At 35.0% G+C, this 19,832-nt stretch overlaps 5 protein-coding genes across 10 annotated transcripts; 1 reads left to right on the top strand and 4 right to left on the bottom strand.

Moving 5' to 3' along the window:
- Window positions 1-438: 438 nt before the first annotated feature.
- LOC103494711 (peptide deformylase 1A, chloroplastic/mitochondrial) lies at window positions 439-3,113 on the bottom strand. The gene is made up of 4 exons (XM_008456026.3): window positions 2,603-3,113; window positions 2,206-2,295; window positions 2,044-2,111; window positions 439-903 (listed from the first exon to the last, which is right to left on the bottom strand). The coding sequence occupies exons 1-4, from the start codon at window positions 3,005-3,007 to the stop codon at window positions 663-665; spliced, it is 804 nt and encodes a 267-aa protein (XP_008454248.2). The 5' UTR covers window positions 3,008-3,113; the 3' UTR covers window positions 439-662.
- A 1,530-nt stretch (window positions 3,114-4,643) lies between these two features.
- LOC103494891 (pentatricopeptide repeat-containing protein At1g80150, mitochondrial) lies at window positions 4,644-8,272 on the bottom strand. Of its 6 annotated transcripts, none has more exons than XM_051087421.1 (4): window positions 6,296-8,269; window positions 5,785-5,862; window positions 5,237-5,395; window positions 4,644-5,154 (listed from the first exon to the last, which is right to left on the bottom strand). In XM_051087421.1, the coding sequence occupies exon 1, from the start codon at window positions 7,771-7,773 to the stop codon at window positions 6,574-6,576; it is 1,200 nt and encodes a 399-aa protein (XP_050943378.1). In that variant the 5' UTR covers window positions 7,774-8,269; the 3' UTR covers window positions 4,644-5,154; window positions 5,237-5,395; window positions 5,785-5,862; window positions 6,296-6,573. The 6 variants fall into 6 exon arrangements, 5 of the variants coding, with proteins under 5 accessions (XP_050943378.1, XP_050943377.1, XP_050943379.1 ...); XM_051087420.1 differs by having other exon boundaries at window positions 5,237-5,314; XM_051087422.1 differs by having other exon boundaries at window positions 6,356-8,269.
- An 840-nt stretch (window positions 8,273-9,112) lies between these two features.
- On the top strand, window positions 9,113-11,972 carry LOC103494710 (pentatricopeptide repeat-containing protein At1g52620). Its single transcript, XM_008456024.3, has one exon. It carries the CDS (start codon window positions 9,249-9,251, stop codon window positions 11,751-11,753), a length of 2,505 nt encoding a protein of 834 aa, XP_008454246.2. The 5' UTR covers window positions 9,113-9,248; the 3' UTR covers window positions 11,754-11,972.
- Window positions 11,973-12,137: 165 nt separating this feature from the next.
- On the bottom strand, window positions 12,138-14,648 carry LOC107990307 (pentatricopeptide repeat-containing protein At1g52640, mitochondrial). Its single transcript, XM_017046061.2, has one exon. It carries the CDS (start codon window positions 13,990-13,992, stop codon window positions 12,403-12,405), a length of 1,590 nt encoding a protein of 529 aa, XP_016901550.1. The 5' UTR covers window positions 13,993-14,648; the 3' UTR covers window positions 12,138-12,402.
- A 1,276-nt stretch (window positions 14,649-15,924) lies between these two features.
- On the bottom strand, window positions 15,925-19,532 carry LOC103494709 (uncharacterized). The gene is made up of 8 exons (XM_008456023.3): window positions 19,205-19,532; window positions 18,464-18,576; window positions 17,880-17,951; window positions 17,722-17,757; window positions 17,182-17,227; window positions 16,872-16,959; window positions 16,713-16,770; window positions 15,925-16,205 (listed from the first exon to the last, which is right to left on the bottom strand). The coding sequence occupies exons 1-8, from the start codon at window positions 19,281-19,283 to the stop codon at window positions 16,155-16,157; spliced, it is 543 nt and encodes a 180-aa protein (XP_008454245.1). The 5' UTR covers window positions 19,284-19,532; the 3' UTR covers window positions 15,925-16,154.
- Between the last annotated feature and the right edge of the window lie 300 nt (window positions 19,533-19,832).

The raw sequence follows: 19,832 nt of genomic DNA, 5'->3' as shown, positions 1-19,832 counted from the left end.
CTTTATAAACTTTAAAACTAAAAGTTGAATGGCTGCGAAGCATAAATAATTATTGCACAATTGTAACCATATAGATTCTCTCCTTTCAAGAATTATGAATTTTTACTTACGTTAAATTCCCTCGAATACATATATATATATATATATATATATAAGTAACTATGAATATATCAATCCAAGCATAGCTTAGTGGATAAGACATGAATTGTCATTTCAAAGGTTGATGGTTTGATCCTCTACTATTAAAATTGTTTAAGATTAAACGATCAACCTTTGAGATGGTTATGTTTGAATTGAATATAAAAAAAAAAAAAATTTCATAAATTTTTTTAAAGTTTAAAGTTTAGAAAAAAAAAACATGAGATGCCCTTTCCAGCTGAATTAGTGTCTGCCTTTGATATCTTTCAAGTTTCACTATACATGAGAGAAAGAGAACCCTTTCACAAACTCCTTGCTTTCATTTCCAACCAAATGCAGAGTCATAAATCAATCAAACAGAGAGTATATTTCAATTCAACAAAACACACTTGCCTGAATGTAATAAAAAAATTCAATTAAATTCCAATTCTCTGAGTCGCCTTTCCTTCCTTGGCGGTGGATATAAAGCCAATCTGGATATCCAATGTTAACGAACTCGAGGCTAATATCAATGCAGGCTGGAGTTAGCGAACTCCAAGCTTGGGGCAACCCTCAGCAAGAGGTAAAGTCAAATTTTCAGCTGTTCTGAACGTTCGAGGCACCATCTTGTCGACATAAAGAGTTCCATCCAAATGATCACATTCGTGCTGTAAGATTCGAGCCTGCCATCCTGAAGCGTCCACCTTGATAGGATTCCCATTTCGATCGAAACCAGCTATCTCAACGTCAAGATATCGCTCTACCACTGCTCTAAATCCATCAACACTACAAGGTAGAAAAATAAAGGAATAAATCATGGATGACAAGACATGAAAGAACACACACAGACAGAGAGAGGAATCCTTAAGTAAGACAATAGTGATTTCATTAATGATAGTAAAGAATAGACTTCAGATACAGCCTCAACTGGAAACAATCTGTTAAAAGGAAAACTTAGAAAAGAGCAAGAAAGCTTATACTTTCACATCAACCAGATTATCTAAATGAAAGAAGGGACTAAACAGTTCATCTTTCTCATAAACTATAATATCGAAGTGTAAATAAACAACGCTACTATGGCATCGTTTTACGGTAGGAATATGACTTTTGGTTTTCATACATATTAGAAGTGTTGATTGAGAGGTCAATATTAATTAGTCTGTTAGAAGTGAATATTAGTACATAACAGCTTGCACAAAGTGGCGTGCCTTTGTTTAGGAGGGCAAGCAAGCCACTGATCATTAACTCAATTGAATCCAAGAGAAATTTCTACGTTGGATTGATTGAGCCCCTGTTGCCTATCCACGGCTTTAGAACCACATAAATGTTTTAACATTGAGTCAAATTGAACATTGAAGAGACTAGTTATATAATCTCAACGTGTAGATAAACAATGCTACTGTGGCATCATTTTTATTGTAGGATGGAGCCTGTACACAGAAGCACATAAATTTCACTCACACATTTGTTTGATTTTTTCTCTTCTTTTTTTTTTTTTAAATACTCACACTTGGACTAATCTCATAAACAACCTGCTTAATCCTACAACATTTAAATGTCAAAAAAACTTATAGGTTATTTAAAACCTAGGTAGGTGGTCACAATGAATTGAACTCATAAACTCTTAGCCATTTGTCAAGGTCATTCCCTAACAACTAGGTCAACTCGAGATGATTTAATTTTGTTCATTTTTATTCGCTACACATATTTTCTAGGATAAAGAGAAAAAGTACACTAACTTTTAAGAAATGATCGAGCTAGTACTTTGGAAGTTCATTTTCCATTTCTCAAATTAGCAAGATAGGACCTGAGAGCATGCAAGGAAGAAGAGGGAAAGGGAAAGGAAGAGAAACAATAAATTGGTTTTGCAAACCACTTCAGAGAAAGAACTGAGAGAGAAAAGTGGATTGCCAATCTGCATCTTACCTGAGGCACCCTTCAAAAAACAATGCAGTCTTGTTGCTTTTACTTTTTAGCTTTGGGTTTATGATCACCTGACTCAATAAAACTAAGAAATTGATTGGTGAACATAAAAAACAAAGATAGAAATTCAATTCAATTTGCTTTCTCATTAATATATAACCATACCAGAAGATCAAAGGGGCGCCTATCTTGTGCTTTGATCTCCTCCTTAGGTGCATAACTTATATATTCTTTAGTATCTTCCAAAACAATTATCTACAACAAATGCACAAGGAAACACTTCATATTGAATCCAAATTCAAGGTTTTTCAATGAAATTTCACATTTGGAGAACTCAATGAAACCAGAAACCCCATCAAGCACAGCCCCAAGAACAAGAAAATAGAGAACAATTTCAACTGACATTTCAGCTCCATCAATCACAATTTCAACGCCCATTTCAACAACACAGCCCCATCAATCACAATTTCAGCTGCCAAATCTCACATTTCCAATTCACACAGCAAACAAATAATAAAAAAAAACAGAGTAATGATTAGACGCACAAGTAATTTCAACTGACCCTTAATGGAATTCCAATCTGGGGAGCTGCAAGACCGACTCCAGGAGCCTTCCTCATGGTCAAAACCATATCGTCGATTATCTTCTGAATCTTCTCCGACCCTATTTCCTTAGGATCAACTTCACGAGCAGGCTCGTGCAAAACTGGGTCACCAGCCTTCACAATCGACGGTAAGCTCATTTTCTTCTGCTCTCCAAGACCAAGAAACCAACCGGCTTTGGCAATGGAAGTTGAAGAGGAACCGTAGGTTTTGGGGGCCGGAATGAATTTTGGAATGTTGGGCGATGAAGAAATGGTCCTGTGAATGAGTTTCCGAAAATTAGGTGCGAGTAAAGAAGGCTTGCGACACCTTTCGGCAAGAGAGATTGGGAAGAGACGGAAGGAGAATCGGTGAATTGCCTCCATCTCAGTTTTGACGGTGCTCCACCTCCGGCGACGAGAGTATTCTTCGGAGGGTTTAAGGTGTTAAATGGGCTTTAATGGTGAATTGGTTTGGGCTTCAACACACTTTCTTTTTGAAAAAAATACATAAAAAGAAGGGAAATTCTCAAAAGAAAGATTTAGAGAAAGTGTTAGGTAGCAAATTTCACTAATTTTCTAAAATAAAATGTATTATCTTGATTAGAATTTCCCATATTTTTAAGATAATTATAACTTTATCATAATATTAATTATTAATTATTTTCAAAATTAAATACAATATATTTTCTTATTTACATTAGATTGAATTTGATTCTTTTAAAATAGTTTTCTTTCGGTGTTTTTTTTTTCAAAAATATAATAAACTTGCAAAATATTTACAATGTATAGAACAATTTTGGAAATGAAAAAGCTCGTAGCCCATGATAGAAAAGGAAAATACAAAAAATGTCATGATCAACACACGATTAATCAACTACATGCGCGTATAATTCTTCTAAAAATATCATGGTACGCAATTGTGTAAAAAATGATACACGACCGTGTAGTTCTTTTTAACGATGGAAAAAAAATGCTTCAAATCTAAACGAATTTAGATTATATCAAAGCGCGATATTGAAACAATCTTGATATTTTGGAGGATGAGTCGTTAGAAAAAAAGAAAGAAAATAAGATTAACAAAAATAGAAGAAAGAAAATCTTAAGAAGAAATTGTATTTTATTTACCAAAAAAGATGAACGAGGGAGCTGAGGAAACCTGTAATAAAAGAAAACTAGCACAAGAAATCTAGAAGAGAAAATAAATAAATGACAAAGAAGAAAAAAGAGAAGTGATGAGTCGTCTGTAGTATCAATGACAAATCTGTAATTTATTAAAAATTTCTACCAGCTTCATGACTATATCCAATCGTATATTTGGTGTTTTTATATATTTTTAAAAAAATCAACCTATTTTAATCTTAAATTCATGAAAAATTAACTTTTTTTTTTATCAACTTATATTTAAGAAATAAAAGTAATAATAAAGTTCGAATTTTGATTTTATTTGGCTGCTGAGTTGTTTCCAACCTTGTAATAAGTTTAAAATTGAATCTGAGGCTTATAGTTCAATTGACCGATGAAAGAAAATTGAAAAAAAAATGTTATTAAACTAAAATAAACCATCACACATGCAATATATATTTAAATTTGTCCATGACATTACTTGAGATCACATAGATAGATCATCAATTTTAATCTAGAAAAAATAGAACAAAATGAAAGAAAAATTAATTTAATAATTATTGGAAAGAAGAGTGATAATTAAAAAAATGATCCAATAATAATTATTAAAAAAAAAAAGTCCAAAAGAAAAAAGAAAGTAAACAATAGAAAAATGTATTTGAAAATTATTGTTTTCGTTTCAACTTAGAGAGTATTTGGAATGATGTTTTAAGGCTGGCCGGAAATGGAACCCGGTGGCCGACCACCGGAGGTGGTATACGAACTTCCTAATATTAATAAAGATTACAATGTTTATTTATGCCAAATTCGGGAAAGAGTTTTAGGTGTGCCTTCTTATTTTTGCTGAAGTAACGGGTGAGACCCTTAAAGAGGTTGTTTATGAGCACAAGAGAAAGAGTATTACAAGTATCTTTATTAACTAATTTCCATTATCATCAAATTATTATAAAAAAGAACAGTAATGAAAGATTCAATCAACCAAAAAACTTCACCTTAAGTATTTACATCAGAAGGTTACCCCAAAATATGGCAGATTATTGCTGTAGTCTGCATTTGAGCATTTCCCTTTCACCTAATGACATTCAAATGTAAAGGAAAAAAGGCTCAGACAAGAACAGAATCCATAGCAAGAGAAACACAGGCACCAAAATTCAGAAACGTCCTCCCCTCAAAGAAAATAGGATCCCAAGTGAAAAATAAGGGATCTAGCAACATTCAAGTCAAAGAACAGACAGCCATTGCTTATGTATGCGTTCTTCCACTCCAACTTCATATGGTGTTTCTCTCTCAGTCTGCCTAATTCCTTGGAGATATAGTCAAGACTAGGGATATCACCAAAGACAAATCAAGATGCTCGCCAAAATAAAAGCTTTTGCCGAGTTTTTCACCAAATATCAGCCTATAAACAGCTGCAAGTAACATAACTTAATCAGAGAAGAACAAGAGGTGGAACTGAGTTCGTCGCTCGAAAACTCAAATGCAGCCTCTCACCTTAAGAACCTTGTCAAACCAACAGAGCAGACAAAATGAACCTTCCCCATTGTCCAAACGTAACATGCATGCTACCATCTGTAAGTTGCATCACATTTATTATCCTCCACCAAACCCGAATGGTGGACACCAAGATGATAGATTGGGACAAAGACAGAGCTTAAGAAATTATTAATATGCACTGGCTTTCTAGAAGTAAAAGCGCACTATATTTATAATCAACATACAGCAGAGAATTAATGAAACAGTGCATATACACGTATTTCACATTATTTCTGACAATCTACTTTTGTTTTCTTCGTCCTGCAGATTAAGTTTCTTGTCTATATACCAGATTGAAGTGTCATAATAAAACTTGTGTCGTGTTAAAATCAAGCTTTGCTGCTTTTCCAAGAGGTATGAATACAACACCTATATCTGAATAGGTCAGTACAAAGTATGATCTAATGCTTTTTGACCGATGTTTTAATTCTACGAAAGGAGTGGTTATAAATACATATGCTTGGAAATGATGTTCAGAAACGATGACAAACAAATTTTGAAATTACCTATACAACATTCAAAAATATCCAATAGGAAAGGTTTTGCCCTTATGCCCATTGCCATTGCATTCGAGAGCACCGATGCTGAAATGACCAAAGATTATTAGAACTTAGAAAGCCATCACAAAAGAAGCCAATGCATGCCTGATTTTATAACACAGCAGCAACATAATAAACAGGGTAAAACAAAGAATCCACCTTCTAACAAAAGAATAAAGCTAGAGCAAATTACACATGCTGAGTGTTACCCTAACAAAAACATTGATAAAATCCTTATATGCACTTCATCGACAAAACTATGACATCAAATGACCCTTGAATGGGATTTTTTTTTCTTTGGGCCGTATGCATAACATAAGCCCTACTAATGCCTCTTGGAGTAAATATTAAAAATCAAATTGAATTCCAAAAGACGACGAGTGAAAAGAAGATAAGAACGTGTAAAAATATGTGTAAAAATATGTGTACAAATAGTTGGAATAGTAACAAATTGTATTGAAGATAGAATTCTGTGTACTTAGTAATGGATTTGTGTTGCCCGAGTAGAGACTAGAGAGAGATTTGCACAGTAACTCACAGAGGGCATGGTAAATGTCAGCTGTTCCATTCAGAACTCTCATCTTGGGACAGACTTTATTGAATTACTGAGAAAGAGAAACCTTTCGAAAATGTAACCCCATGAAAAATCAGTGTCCAATTAGCTTTATACTTTACAAATGGAAGTAAAAGAAAGAATATGAGTTCCTTTTGAGCTTTCTGTTACATTTTATCTAGCACCATTCTACAAATCTCTTTTCAGCTATTGGCCAGTGTAGTATTCAAAGCTTCCAACTGAGTTTTAGAGAAAGGAGGTATCCTTTTCCTTGCCAATGATAGGATCAATTGAGCCTTACCAGCCTGCCCCATCTTGTTGAGGCCCTTAAGTAATGAATGAATTGTATCAATGTTTGGAAACCAATTCTTGTTCATGGCATCTTTGCATATTGTATGTGCAAGATTAAAATCCCCACTTTTGCACAGGTAATGAATCATGGTTTGATATATTTTGACATTCGGTTTATATCCACTCCCATGCAAAGCAGAATAAACCCTTTTGGCCATATCAAGCAACCCGGCTTGACAAAAACCTTTTATTACCAGATTGTAAGTAACCTCATCCGGTACAATCCCAATGCTCCTCATCACTTTCATCAATTTATTAGCATCCCACGCTCTTCTCCTCTCAATCAAATGTTGAATTCTCACATTGAAAGTAGTAAGATTGGGCAAACAACCCCTCAAAACCATTAGATTCCACAGACCATTACTAATTTCAGATCGTCTATCCTTGTAAGAAGCCGAAATTAACGTCGTATAGGTAACCACATCTGGTTTTATTCCCAGCTTTTCCATGTCTAACATGAGAAGATAAGCTCTATTTAAAAAACCGAAATCACAAAACGCCTTAACAAGAATGTTAACAGAAATAATATCCAACTCAATATCGAATTTTTCAGGAGCTTCATTTAAAAATGCCTCAAGGGCTCCTAAATCACGGCTCTTCATCAAAACCTTAAGCACAGCATTAAAAGACTTAACAGTCCTAAGACACCCATACAAGTGCATATCATAAAATGTGTCAAGGGCATGCTTGATCATCTCAGCCTTACCATATAGCATTATGATCCTTATAATGAATCCTTCACGGCGTCCCTGTGGAAGTGTCTTCTGATGTTCAAGTAAATGCTCAATGTAATCAAAGCGACGAGCTCCAGCCAGTCGAGACACAGTGTCTTCGAAAGCAAATCGATTCTCAATCACAAGCCGATTGTGCGCATTGGCTTTAAAGAGATGGAACAGCTTTTCGGGGTCTCGTTCTGCTTTAAGCTTTACAAGGGCGGGTTCCTCGAGAGCTTTTGAGTTCTGAACGTGATTCAATACAGCCGCAGTGGTGTCTGTAGATGGAATGACGGTAGCAGCATGGCAGAATCTGCGAATGGGTCGCAGAGAGAGCATGTTCTAGGCGTCTCCTCAGGAAGAAGAAACATACCCATCCATCAAAACCAAGATCTAAGTCATGTTCTTGAGAAATGCCCCCCCCCCCACCCCCCAATTACAAACTGAAAAACTAAGAAGCAGCTGCTAATCCAAGAACGAAGCAGTGATTTTTAACAAATTGAAACACACCCAGAAGCGAAATCAGATAAAAACAAACTCGAAGAACAGCAATGTGAGCATAAACAGCGATAACGTGAAGAACGGCGATGCAACAATCCAGAAAATAATAGGGACATAATAAGATTAGTTGAAAAGAAAGGCGATTCAAAGAAAGAAGTGAGATTGGTGTCTGAAGAATGGAAGAGCTAAGGTAAGGGATGGAAGCGGAGGAAAGGATAGAAATTAGAGAGAGTCCGATATTTGTTGTGGGCACCGTTTTCTGGTGGAGGGTTTTTGGGGTTTAGGTTTTGTTATGCAAACTACCATTGTTTTTCAACTCAAAATTATAGAGATGAAGGTCCATCATAAGCTCCGTACGCCGCTCAAATAGGCGGATATTAGTGTTTACATTTTTCATCATTTTTGAAAGCAAAAATTTAAAAACTGTGAATTACATTTCATTACCAAATTAAGTGTAACTAATTTGTTTTAGTGATTTTATTCTGCGAAATGTAAATAATTTGTCAATTTTTCTATTTAAAAAAATTATTTTAATTTAATTATCGATAATTCACTTGTTAATTATAAAAAAAAAAGGTAGAAAATCGTCATAGATTCATTAATTTCAATCAAATGAAATTTGGTAAAAATTAGGTTTAACTAATCCACGAGTTATCCAAATATCAATGTTAAATTTCAGTAAAAATTCTTGCTTAAACACCCTTTTTTTCTCTAAAGTTTATTAATTTCATATTATACGTTCGTTTTTCCCATAATAAGGGAGAGTGAGAATTGTACTTTTGATTTCATCGTTCATAATAAACGTTCTATGTGAGTTGAACTATACTCATGTTTAATATATTATATAAATATCTATAATTCATCAAATGTATAAAAGATTTCTTTAACAATTGATCTAGGCCAACCTTGCAACTAGGGTCGACTTGATCACATGAAGGCTGAGATTGATTGTGCCTATTTTCTCGCTAAGAATGTAATTTTTATATAGCTATTCTCCGTTTCCATTAATGTTAGCAAATATAGAGACCCAATGGTAGATTTGAGAGGGCTCAACATTTTAAATAGAACATCTCTACGCGTAACTAAGATTTGAAATATTGATATCGATGAAAATATCGATATCCCGATTCTATAAAAATATAAATGGAGGTTTTGGAAAAAAATTAACAATAATATGAAATTTTCTTATTACATTACATTTCATTTCTTCTGAATGCGATGTTCAGTTACATAGAACTCTTCCACGGAGAGTGAATTTTTGAGCAAACTGCAGAGTGATTCCACCTAACCTTCGAGTCATCTAGTCCTCCTACATGTCTAAAACCCTTCTCTCTCGTATCGAAACCCTCCGCAACTGCAAACCGAAATCATCTTCCCCCTTCTCCAGCCATCTCAGAGGCGACATCAAGAGGCTTGTTAATGACAGCATTCAAATTCTCAAGTCCCACGAGCAATGGGAACAATCCCTTCAAACCCATTTTACTGAATCCGATATACCCATCATAGACGTTACCCATTTCGTTTTAGACCGAATTGATGATGTAGAACTGGGTTTGAAGTTCTTCGATTGGGCGTCAAAGAATTCCCCCTCCGGTTCTTTAAATGGGACTTCCTACTCTTCGCTGTTAAAGCTACTATCGAGGTTTAGAGTGTTTCCGGAGATTGAGTTCACACTCGAAGAAATGAAAACTAAAGAAACCATCCCGACCCGTGAAGCGTTGAGTAATGTACTTTGCGCATATGTGGATGTTGGGTCGGTTGATAAAGCTCTTGAGGTCTATCATGGCGTCGCCAAGTTGCACAACAGTCTTCCAAGTATGTATGCTTGCAATTCTTTGCTTAATTTGCTCGTTAAACACCGTAGGTTTGAAACTGCACACCAACTGTATGATGAAATGGTTGATAGAGATAATGGGGATGGCATTCATGTGGATTATTATACCACTTGTATCATGGTGAGGGGCTTATGTTTGGAAGGTAGAATTGAGGATGGTAGGAAGCTGATTGAATCTAGATGGGGGAAAGGATGTGTGCCCAACGTTGTGTTTTACAATACACTCATTGATGGATATTGCAAGAAAGGTGAGGTTGAAAGTGCGTATGAACTTTTTAAGGAATTGAAGACGAAAGGATTTATTCCTACGTTACAAACTTTTGGTTCCTTGGTAAATGGATTTTGCAAGATGGGAATGTTTGAAGCTATTGATCTTCTTTTGTTGGAAATGAAAGACAGGGGCTTCAGTGTAAATGTTCAGATATATAATAACATTATTGATGCTCAATATAAGCTCGGTTGTGACATTAAAGCAAAGGATACACTTAAAGAAATGTCTGAGAATTCCTGTGTACCAGATCTTGTGACTTATAATACTCTAATAAACTATCTATGTAGCAGGGGGGAGGTCAAGGAAGCTGAGAAGCTCTTGGAACAAACAATAAGGAGAGGATTGGCACCGAATGAGTTCACTTATACCCCTCTTGTTCATGGGTACTGTAAACGAGGGGAATATACTAGGGCCACAGATTTGCTCATTGAGATGTCAACAAGAGGGCTTGAAATTGATATGATTTCGTACGGAGCTTTAATCCATGGACTTGTTGTTGCAGGGGAAGTCGATATTGCATTGACAATCCGCGACAGAATGATGAACCAAGGAATCTTGCCTGATGCGAATATCTACAATGTTTTGATGAATGGACTTTTCAAGAAAGGGAAACTTTCCATGGCAAAGGTGGTGCTTTCTGAGATGCTTGATCAAAATATAGCTCCTGATGCATTTGTTTATGCTACTTTAGTGGATGGGTTCATTAGGCTTGGCAATCTTGATGAGGCCAAGAAACTCTTTCAGCTCATTATTGAAAAGGGTCTAGACCCCGGTGTTGTTGGATATAATGTCATGATCAAAGGTTTCTCAAAATTTGGGATGATGGACAATGCAATTTTATGCATTGATAGAATGAGGAGTGCACATCATGTTCCTGACGTATTTACTTTCTCCACCATAATTGACGGATACGTAAAACAACACAACATGAATGCTGTGCTGAAGATCTTTGGACTGATGGTGAAGCAGAACTGCAAGCCTAACGTTGTTACTTACACCTCTTTGATCAATGGATATTGCCGCAAGGGAGAAACTGAGATGGCTGAAAAACTTTTTAGCATGATGCGATCTCATGGGTTGGAGCCTAGTGTTGTGACATACACTATACTTATAGGAAGCTTTTGCAAAGAAGCTAAGCTTGGAAAAGCTGTGTCATATTTTGAGCTTATGTTGATTAACAAATGCACTCCTAATGATGCTGCATTTCATTATCTAGTCAATGGGTTTACAAATACAAAAGCTACTGCAGTTTCAGGAGGACCAAATAATCTTCGTGAGAATTCCAGATCGATGTTTGAGGACTTCTTTTCGAGAATGATAGGTGATGGATGGACGCGAAAGGCTGCTGCTTACAATTGTATTCTCATTTGTCTTTGTCAGCAAAGAATGGTTAAAACTGCCTTGCAATTGCGCAATAAAATGCTGTCTTTGGGACTTTGTTCTGATGCTGTTTCTTTTGTTGCATTGATACATGGCATTTGCTTGGAAGGAAACTCAAAAGAATGGAGGAACATAATTTCTTGTGATTTGAATGAAGGAGAACTTCAAATTGCCTTGAAATACTCACTTGAACTAGACAAGTTCATAACTGAGGGAGGTATTTCTGAGGCTTCAGGCATTTTGCAGGCTATGATTAAGGGTTACGTGTCTCCTAATCAGGATTTGAACAATTTGAAGGAGCCAAATATGGAGAATGGTAAGGAACTGAGATAGCTCAATCTGTACAACTAAAAGAAATTTGAACTACTTTATGCTGGCCCTATCTGTGAGTTGGGTTTTCTTAGATAGTTAGACGTCAGCAGACAGCCCATTTTTACATCCTGGCTTATAGGTATCGGCAAACAAAAGCTAGAGAGCCTTTGAGACAAGCATTTCTAGGTTCAATGATGTATACCATATTAGAGAAATAAAAAGTTGTGTTTGAAAAATAAACTAACCTTAATACTAATTAATAAAAGAAACTAATACTAATCCTAATAAATTAAGGATTTGATCATAATATCCTAATTCCTACTACACTATTGTATCACTAAAAAAAGAAAAACTTGTTCTCGAGTTTTAAAAGGAAAACAAAGGTAAAATAAGGATGTAAACCACTAGAACAGTAACAAGTCTGAAAAATAAATTTCAAACAACATTCAAATCTTACAAACGGAGCTAAGATAAAATTTGTCTTTTGAAACAAAATGTTTTATTTTTAGCAAAATCACCGTGAATCAATCAAATTATGTGGTGAACAACATCCAAATCTGGATCCCTCCCCTACTCTAGGTGTTACTAAATTACAAAAAGCCCGTATTTGGAAGGTTGATGTAATTTAATCTTTTGTATACAAAGATGCCTCTGGCTGACACTCTATACTTCAGTCACTTTCAAGCTCCGTCTCTTCATTTTTTAACGTCGACTGAGCCTCGCGACATTTTCCACCACTCATCACGTTTGCAAGCTCTTGTATGGAGCAAGAAGTGCTTCGTTTCATTTTGTCACCAAGTATCGCAACCTGATCCTTGAACCCTATCCCCAAAAGTCGGTCCCTCAACAACTCAACAGTAGCGATATATGGAGGTATTCCCTCATCAATCATCATTTCAAAGTACTTACATGCTTCTTCTAACTTCCATTTTTTCTTGCAGAAACCATGAATCATGACAGCATAAGTTGAAACAGAAGGGTAAAATCCTCTCTTTCCCATACTTTCCCACACTTCATTGGCTCTGTCAAATCTTCCCACCCTTACTAGTAATTTCAGAACCATATTGTAAGTATGTTTATCAGGAACACATTTGTCCCTATCCATTCTCTTTACCAAGTTAAGAGCACTATTGACCTCGCTATGATCACAATGATAAGCTTGGATTGCATTGTAAGACCATGTATCTGGAGTAACTCCTCTCTCAATCATTTCGTCCAAAAGTTGGTAAGCTTCTTCCACCTTTTGATCTTTACAAAGCTTCTTGATAATACAATTATAAGTAAACACATTAGGGAGAAGGTTTTGTCTCTTCGTTCTTTCTAGGACCCTATAAACCGTATGCAAATCATTTTCTTGACAACTTGAGCGGATGAAAATTGAATACGTATCAGCATCTGGGACAACGCCATTTGAACCCATCTCCTGAAACATCTTGTACGCTTCGTCCCTTTTCCCACCTTTGCAAAGAGCTTCCAAGAGACTATTGTAAGCAAGCACATCAATCAAACAACCTCGTTCCCGCATTTCATCAAACACCTTCTGGGCATTGTTTGAATCACCCACAACGCCCCAACCCCTAGTCAAAATGCTGTAAGTTTTCACACTCGGATTAAACCCACTCTTAACTTTATCAAAAAACTGTTGAGCATGAGCCACATGTTTCCTCTTGCATAGAATATGCAAGAGCTTGTCAAGATCATCAACACCAGCCCTCATCCCAAACTCCCCCATTCGATTGAAAGCTCGAATGGCATCTTGAGGCAAATCAGCCCTGCTATAAGCTGTGAAAACACGCCAGAAAAGCTCATGGGTGATCATAGAGGACCTACTCTCCCTTATTTCTATAAGAAAATCCCACAAAATAGCGAATTGTCCACTGCTTCCCAAGATGTCAACGACAATATGATAGCTGTCGTCGCTGGGTTCAAAACCCGGAATTCGTTTAGCCCAGAGGAAGAACCTGTGAGCGGAGAAAGCAATATTCTTGCACCTTTTGAGAACTTGCTCGACGAGGTCAGTGGATACATTGGAGGAGAAGGAGGAGAGGCCGAGTTCCAAGTCATGGTGAGGGCTTCTACGGTCGCTGAGGATGCGAGATATCTCACTGACAAGAAATGGAAGTGATGGGTCTGATCCTGCAGGTGCTGCTGTAGAGAGAGAAGTGAATGAACGTTGGTGAGCGAAACGATTGGTTCTTAAGAGAGAGGAGAAGAGTGAAATGGAGATATGGAATTTGGAGGAAAAGGCTCTGACGGCCATTACAGAAATTGGTTGAAGAGAACTATGGTCAGCATTCTTCTTGAAATTTGGAATTTGAAGGGGAAGGCTCTTCGAACGAGTGGAAGAAAGTGCGAGAGCATGTTCTGGGTGTCTCCTCAGGAAGAAGAGACATAACCATGGACCAAAATCAAGACGTAAGTCATGTGTTCTTGAGAGAAATAGCTATGGCTTCCAACTACAAACTGGAAAACGGAGAAGCGGCTACCGATTCAATAATGAAGAAGTGGTTTTTGACAAATTGAAACACACCCAGATGAGAAATCCGATGAAAGTATGATCCAATCGGAGTAAAGGTGTGAAATTTGAAACACACCTTCCTCATGGAATGTTAAATACCACTTTTACCCTCAATATTTCCTTTTAGTAAAAATTAAAAAAAAAAAGAAAAAAAAAAAAAAGAAAAAACAAGACAACAGTTCAAGATCATTTAATATTTTGATATACTTTATAAGCACAATCGGAAATAATGCAAAAAAATCATATGAAGATTAGTGATCATTAAGTTAAAACAAGGTTGTATTAACAACGAGAAGAAAAAAACAAAATTATCTTTTGGGTAGAAAAATAATGCAATTCTCAACTCTACAATATTCGATTTCTCGATGTCACATGCAAGCAAATTACTTCCACTATCGTAAGCTTAGCAAATTTACAAATTAATCAGTGAATAACTCAATCAACTAAAATTTTAACTTTAAAGCACTTTTCTTTTTCCTTTTTCTTCTTTGATTTCATCCATTACATATTGTATATTTGTCTGTATAATTCGTTAAACACAAGTAAGTTCTTCTAAATAATATATAAAGTAAAATCCCATGAGATCGATTAAAATTGTAATATTTTTTAAGTTTTATATAAGTTTTGAGGTATAATTTAATGTAATTAAAATTTTATGATTAAAATTGATACAACTATATAAACTTAGGATAAAAATTGATTTTATACATATTATTTTTGTTGTTATTATTATTATTATTATCATTTTTGTTCAACCGCAAATGAGAGAATTTGAGCTTATGAACCACTTAGATGACTAAACCAATAGTTGACTAGTTTATCCTTGCATAAACTTTTTTAATATAATCGAAGGTAGCAAAACTCAAATTAAAGATAAAGGAGAGATTGTTGAGTAGTTATGTTTACTTTTGACATTTTAGATGAACTCCAAAGTTCAACTAATAATGAAAAAGCTAAAATATGAAAAATGAGCCTAACTCATTTGATTATAACAAGAGTGAATCTTTTTGCCCTCTCAAACAAGAAGAGAGTTAAAAACATTTTCATTATAGTACCATTTTAAATGGAATTTATGTTTTTCTTTTAAAGAGTTCTACATTTAAATTTCTAACTAAAATTTTAGTATCATAATCCAAATTTTAGATACATTGAAATAAACTGAACTACACCCACTCTATAGTATGATGTCAATGAACTACACCCACTCTATCGATCGTTTAATAGACTATTTTCAAATATAGCAAAATGAACCAAAACAATTATAAAATATAGCAAATATCATAATCCATATACGATAAACCACAATAAATCAAAATAAATTACTATTTGTATCTATCCCTATTATGACAAATATATATAATAATCTATCGTTGTGAATAGATTCTGACATTTTCCTATATTTATAAATATTTTAAGAATTTTTATCATTTAAATAGAAATTTATTTCCATAGTTTATTTGATTGACTCGAATGGTTTCTATAAGCAACTTCATTCGATTAATAAATTTGATTTCGTTTTTATAACCATTTTTCACAAAAGGAAGATGACAGGAACCTGCTTGAACAAATCAGATTTTCCTATCTCATGAAACCAAATAGATCCTCCAAATTCCTTTGTAATCCTCATTCTAGTTCTAGTTTCAATCCTGTCATTCAAAATCCAAGTGGTCATAGTTGGCAAGACATATATGCTCATCAGATCAATAAAGTACGTAAAAGCCGAACCGAGTTTAAGATACAATTCTAGTGCTAGTTCTTCATGAGAAATACTCGATAATGTACGGTAAACAAAAACAGAACTAAGGGATGTTAAAGGGCTAACAAAAGAAAAGTCGGATGTCCAATGTACAAAGTACTTGTGGAGATCTTTCCGTTTACCTAACTTTTGCTACCTTAGTTTGCTCTTAGTCCTTTGAAGTTATGACAAGAAGCCCCAACGCTCCAATGAGAATATACTGCAAACAAGAAACAAAATGAAAATTATTTCCAACTCTTATATTGTATCAAGCAGATGCATCATCAAATATGAGTGGCTACCGGAAGAAGAGCGAAAATTTGACAATGATTTCAAGCAAAGGCAAATGCAAAAATCCTGTATACGTGAGTGCAAAGAGAGATTTGTTTCGAAGATGGGTGTTACAGCTACCTTTATAGTAGTTTCCCGACAAGAAAGGAAAGAATTGTTCAAAAACCAAGATGTCAAGGATTTCAATCCAATTACATGCACTTCGGAAAAGGTTTTGTCTATCTCAAGAAGATAACACCAATTGTACGTTATAAGGTTTTTAACGTAGAAACTTGAACCCGGGAACCATGGAGGGTATCCAAGGTCCAAACATTCAAGCTTGGGTGCCTGGTGGTCAAAATGTCGAGTTTCAAATTTCTTTTCAAATGTGGAAATGCATATGATCGTGTGAAACAACAAAACTGTTGGGAGGAAGTAGTAAACCATGATCACGAACCTTAATAATAGGTTTCTCGGTCATAATAATAGTCACCCAGCCAACATAAGGTAAAAATCTGGAGAAGGCAACACAAACATTAGCATAAATGCACCTATCCATCCCCTTGAATGGCAGAAATAAATGAATCCAATGAGGGAATAAGTTCATTGTTCTCACCCAACAGCTCTTCCCATGATATGATGGCGCTGAAGCCAAAGCTGGCCTTGAGCATATAAAAGTCTATCATCCCCATAGTTATTATCACCTAATAGAAAATATAAGAAAGGGTGAGTACTTTAAGATAACAGGAGTTGATTGGATTTATGAAACTTTGAGCATGCATATTCAAATTTGTGAATCACAAAAGAATTAGGTCAGCTTCATACTTTTATTTTACCTTTTAAAAAGACAATGTATATGTTCAAAAGCTTGGATAATAAAACATACTATAAACATCTCTATTTATTCTAATATTAAGAGCAGGCACCTTTGGTAAGAACATCAACTTCTCCTGTATCTGGTCGCTCGTGAACCTGAAAAAACGATTAGATTAAGGGTAAAAAAATCATAGAGTAGACTGTGAGTTAATACAATTTTTACCAAATAAAAGAAGATATAGTTAATCCAAACAAAATTTTAAAATAATGTAGGGCGGCAGATATATGTTTACAATTGAGATAGAAAAAGAATAGTATGAAATTTCACAGACTAAGATGAAAAGAACATAGCATAAATTATGTTAGGAAGTTAAGTTTCATAATCTATAAAGTGCGAAATGACTATTTATTATAATTTTAACTTCCACACTTTTCAATAGAAATGTAGCTGATCTCATTTCCAGCCACCAAAACTGAAGTAGATAAATATAATAGAACATAATGCTAATTCAAATAACAAACATAAATTACCAAATATATGTGAAATGCATATAGTAGATTGATTAAGTGTGAAGACAGGGTACTGAAAAATTGTGTAACAAGTTCCGAATAGTATTTAGGTGACAAGATCATCTTTAAAAGACACTTACCTTAATTACACGATGAACAATTGGAATTTCACGACCCTACACATGATAAAAAAATTGTCTTTTTAGAAAAATGTTAGCAACAAAAGCGAAACAATAAAATATACATAGATTTCAAATATAATCACAAGAACTATACCCCTTCAGAGCACTGCACTTACATCGACATTAAAGACAACAATCTCTCCTGCACGGATAGGATCCTTACTCATGTGTAAGAATAAGATATCCCCCTGCATTTGATATGAATGATGAAAGTTACAAGGTGAAATCAAACTTTAACTGATAAAGCTACAATGCAGCCAGTTTATAATAATCATTTTATCCTTTCATTTCACCAAGGGAAGCAAAAAATATCAGTTTAGAATAATAAGACACTTCATAAATTCAAGAATGTCAAGGAGTTTTTAAAATGTTATAGAACGACCGAAAGATGATTAGCAGACACACAAACATCCCCATCTTAGAATCAATATAAACCTGCAAAAATGATAGACCAATGTGCTAACCTAACCGTACTAGAATCACAATTAGATTACACTTTTCTGAATCGTTGTCAAACTATGCCAAGAAGCAAATCCTTAGAATTCAATACTTGGAAATAAGAGAATTGAGTGTTTGGTAAAACATAATTAAAAGTAAAATTTACGAGGAAAATAGATCTCAATGGACAATGTATTCAATGGAGAAACCAAAAGTTGTGCCATTAGCAAACTTATAAAATCTGTCACAGCTATCATCTTACCCTCTTAAATCCAGGTTCCATACTCCCAGAAAGAACAACAACAACAGGAGACTCGCTACCGGTAATGCACATCAATGCCTTCCATATTATGAGAGCAGATGTTACAATCATGCCTGAAAAGAAAATTACAAAACTATTCATTTTCAACCCATGAATCTTCACAATAACATCTTTCATATAAAAAGTCAGTAATAGTTAACTCAGACAGGCTAAAACATGGATTTATTTGGTATCAGGGATCCATTTATTCTAATAATATCCTCCACGAGTCCACGTGAAAAATCAACTTTCAGAGACAAGCCCAAACCAAAAGCAAATAAATTTAGAGCAAATATTAAACTCCCAAGACATATGAACTCCTTCAAGCAAGATCTTTAATCATACAATCAAAAATGAATCTTAACAAATATTCTTGAAAATGACAACATTTCGCTGACGCTATTTCTTTAAGGAAAACAAAATTCGAAAACCAAATTGGACCAGAACCACTGAAAATCTGTTCATTGGAATCATAAATTAGCAGATAAAATAAAACCCTCCTCGACCCAATTTCAAATTTTGCTCATTAAATACAAAGAAACAGCTAGGCGTGATTTGTGAAACTCATTCTCTGAAGATCCAAGCGCCAAAAGCAACCAACATCTCAAAATTTAATCACAGCCCACAATATCATTTCTCCCCAGAAAGACCGAGATCCATAGAACAACCGTTAAAAGCTCGAGAGAGAGAGAGAGAACTAACCGAGACTGACGGCCTGGGAGAGGACCTGACGAATCTGAAGGGATTTGACGGAATCCATAGTTTCTCCGATCCACCCCATTGGCCACTTCCTCTGTGTTGCTTGAAATTCTGCTTCCGGTTTTCCTTTTCTCTTCGCTGATCTTGAAGAAGACGACCCCGACCCCAACCGAAATAAGGAGACTCGTTTTCTTGCAGCGTCAAATTTGGGAAATTAGTAAGGATAACCCAAAATGGCAAATGACTCGTTTTTGACAAATGGCCCTTTGCTAAAATCACATTAGACTGAAATCACATTAGACTGAAATTTTACTATCGACCGTCAAGTTGTGAATTTCCCTTCTTGTTTAGTGTTCGTAGGCCTTGCAATTATATAAGTTTTACATTGGACCGATAATTGCACAAGTCTATACACTTTACAACTCCATGTTTCCAAAAATTTTGATTTGTGAAAGTACAGTCATCCAAGTTTCGAAGAATATGTATTACTTAGTATGATGATTCATATACTTTCAAAATGTATATTTTTAAGAATATACTAAAAAGGTCGTTGAAGTCTTTCTAACAAAAAAGAATTATATGTTATTTAAAATTAAAAATATTGTTTTAAAAAAAATGTAATCTTTAAAAC

The sequence above is a fragment of the Cucumis melo genome, chromosome 7, assembly GCF_025177605.1.
Source record: "Cucumis melo cultivar AY chromosome 7, USDA_Cmelo_AY_1.0, whole genome shotgun sequence".
Classification (NCBI taxonomy): domain Eukaryota; kingdom Viridiplantae; phylum Streptophyta; class Magnoliopsida; order Cucurbitales; family Cucurbitaceae; genus Cucumis; species Cucumis melo.
This window is presented reverse-complemented; position numbering and strand designations above follow the sequence as displayed.

Excerpts from the sequence above, each read along its gene's own strand:
- LOC103494710 (XM_008456024.3), top strand. The coding sequence starts at position 9,249 with ATGTCTAAAACCCTTCTCTCTCGTATCGAAACCCTCCGCAACTGCAAA.
- LOC103494709 (XM_008456023.3), bottom strand. The coding sequence starts at position 19,283 with ATGGGGTGGATCGGAGAAACTATGGATTCCGTCAAATCCCTTCAGATT. Across the intron at positions 18,577-19,204 it reads CTCCCAGGCCGTCAGTCTCG|GCATGATTGTAACATCTGCT; the intron begins GTTAGTTCTCTC and ends TTTTCTTTTCAG. Across the intron at positions 16,771-16,871 it reads ATCATGGGAAGAGCTGTTGG|ATTTTTACCTTATGTTGGCT; the intron begins GTGAGAACAATG and ends TGCCTTCTCCAG.
- LOC103494711 (XM_008456026.3), bottom strand. The coding sequence starts at position 3,007 with ATGGAGGCAATTCACCGATTCTCCTTCCGTCTCTTCCCAATCTCTCTT. Across the intron at positions 2,296-2,602 it reads AGATTGGAATTCCATTAAGG|ATAATTGTTTTGGAAGATAC; the intron begins GTCAGTTGAAAT and ends CATTTGTTGTAG. Across the intron at positions 904-2,043 it reads TTTTTTGAAGGGTGCCTCAG|TGTTGATGGATTTAGAGCAG; the intron begins GTAAGATGCAGA and ends TCTACCTTGTAG.
- LOC107990307 (XM_017046061.2), bottom strand. The coding sequence starts at position 13,992 with ATGGCCGTCAGAGCCTTTTCCTCCAAATTCCATATCTCCATTTCACTC.
- LOC103494891 (XM_051087419.1), bottom strand. The coding sequence starts at position 7,773 with ATGCTCTCTCTGCGACCCATTCGCAGATTCTGCCATGCTGCTACCGTC.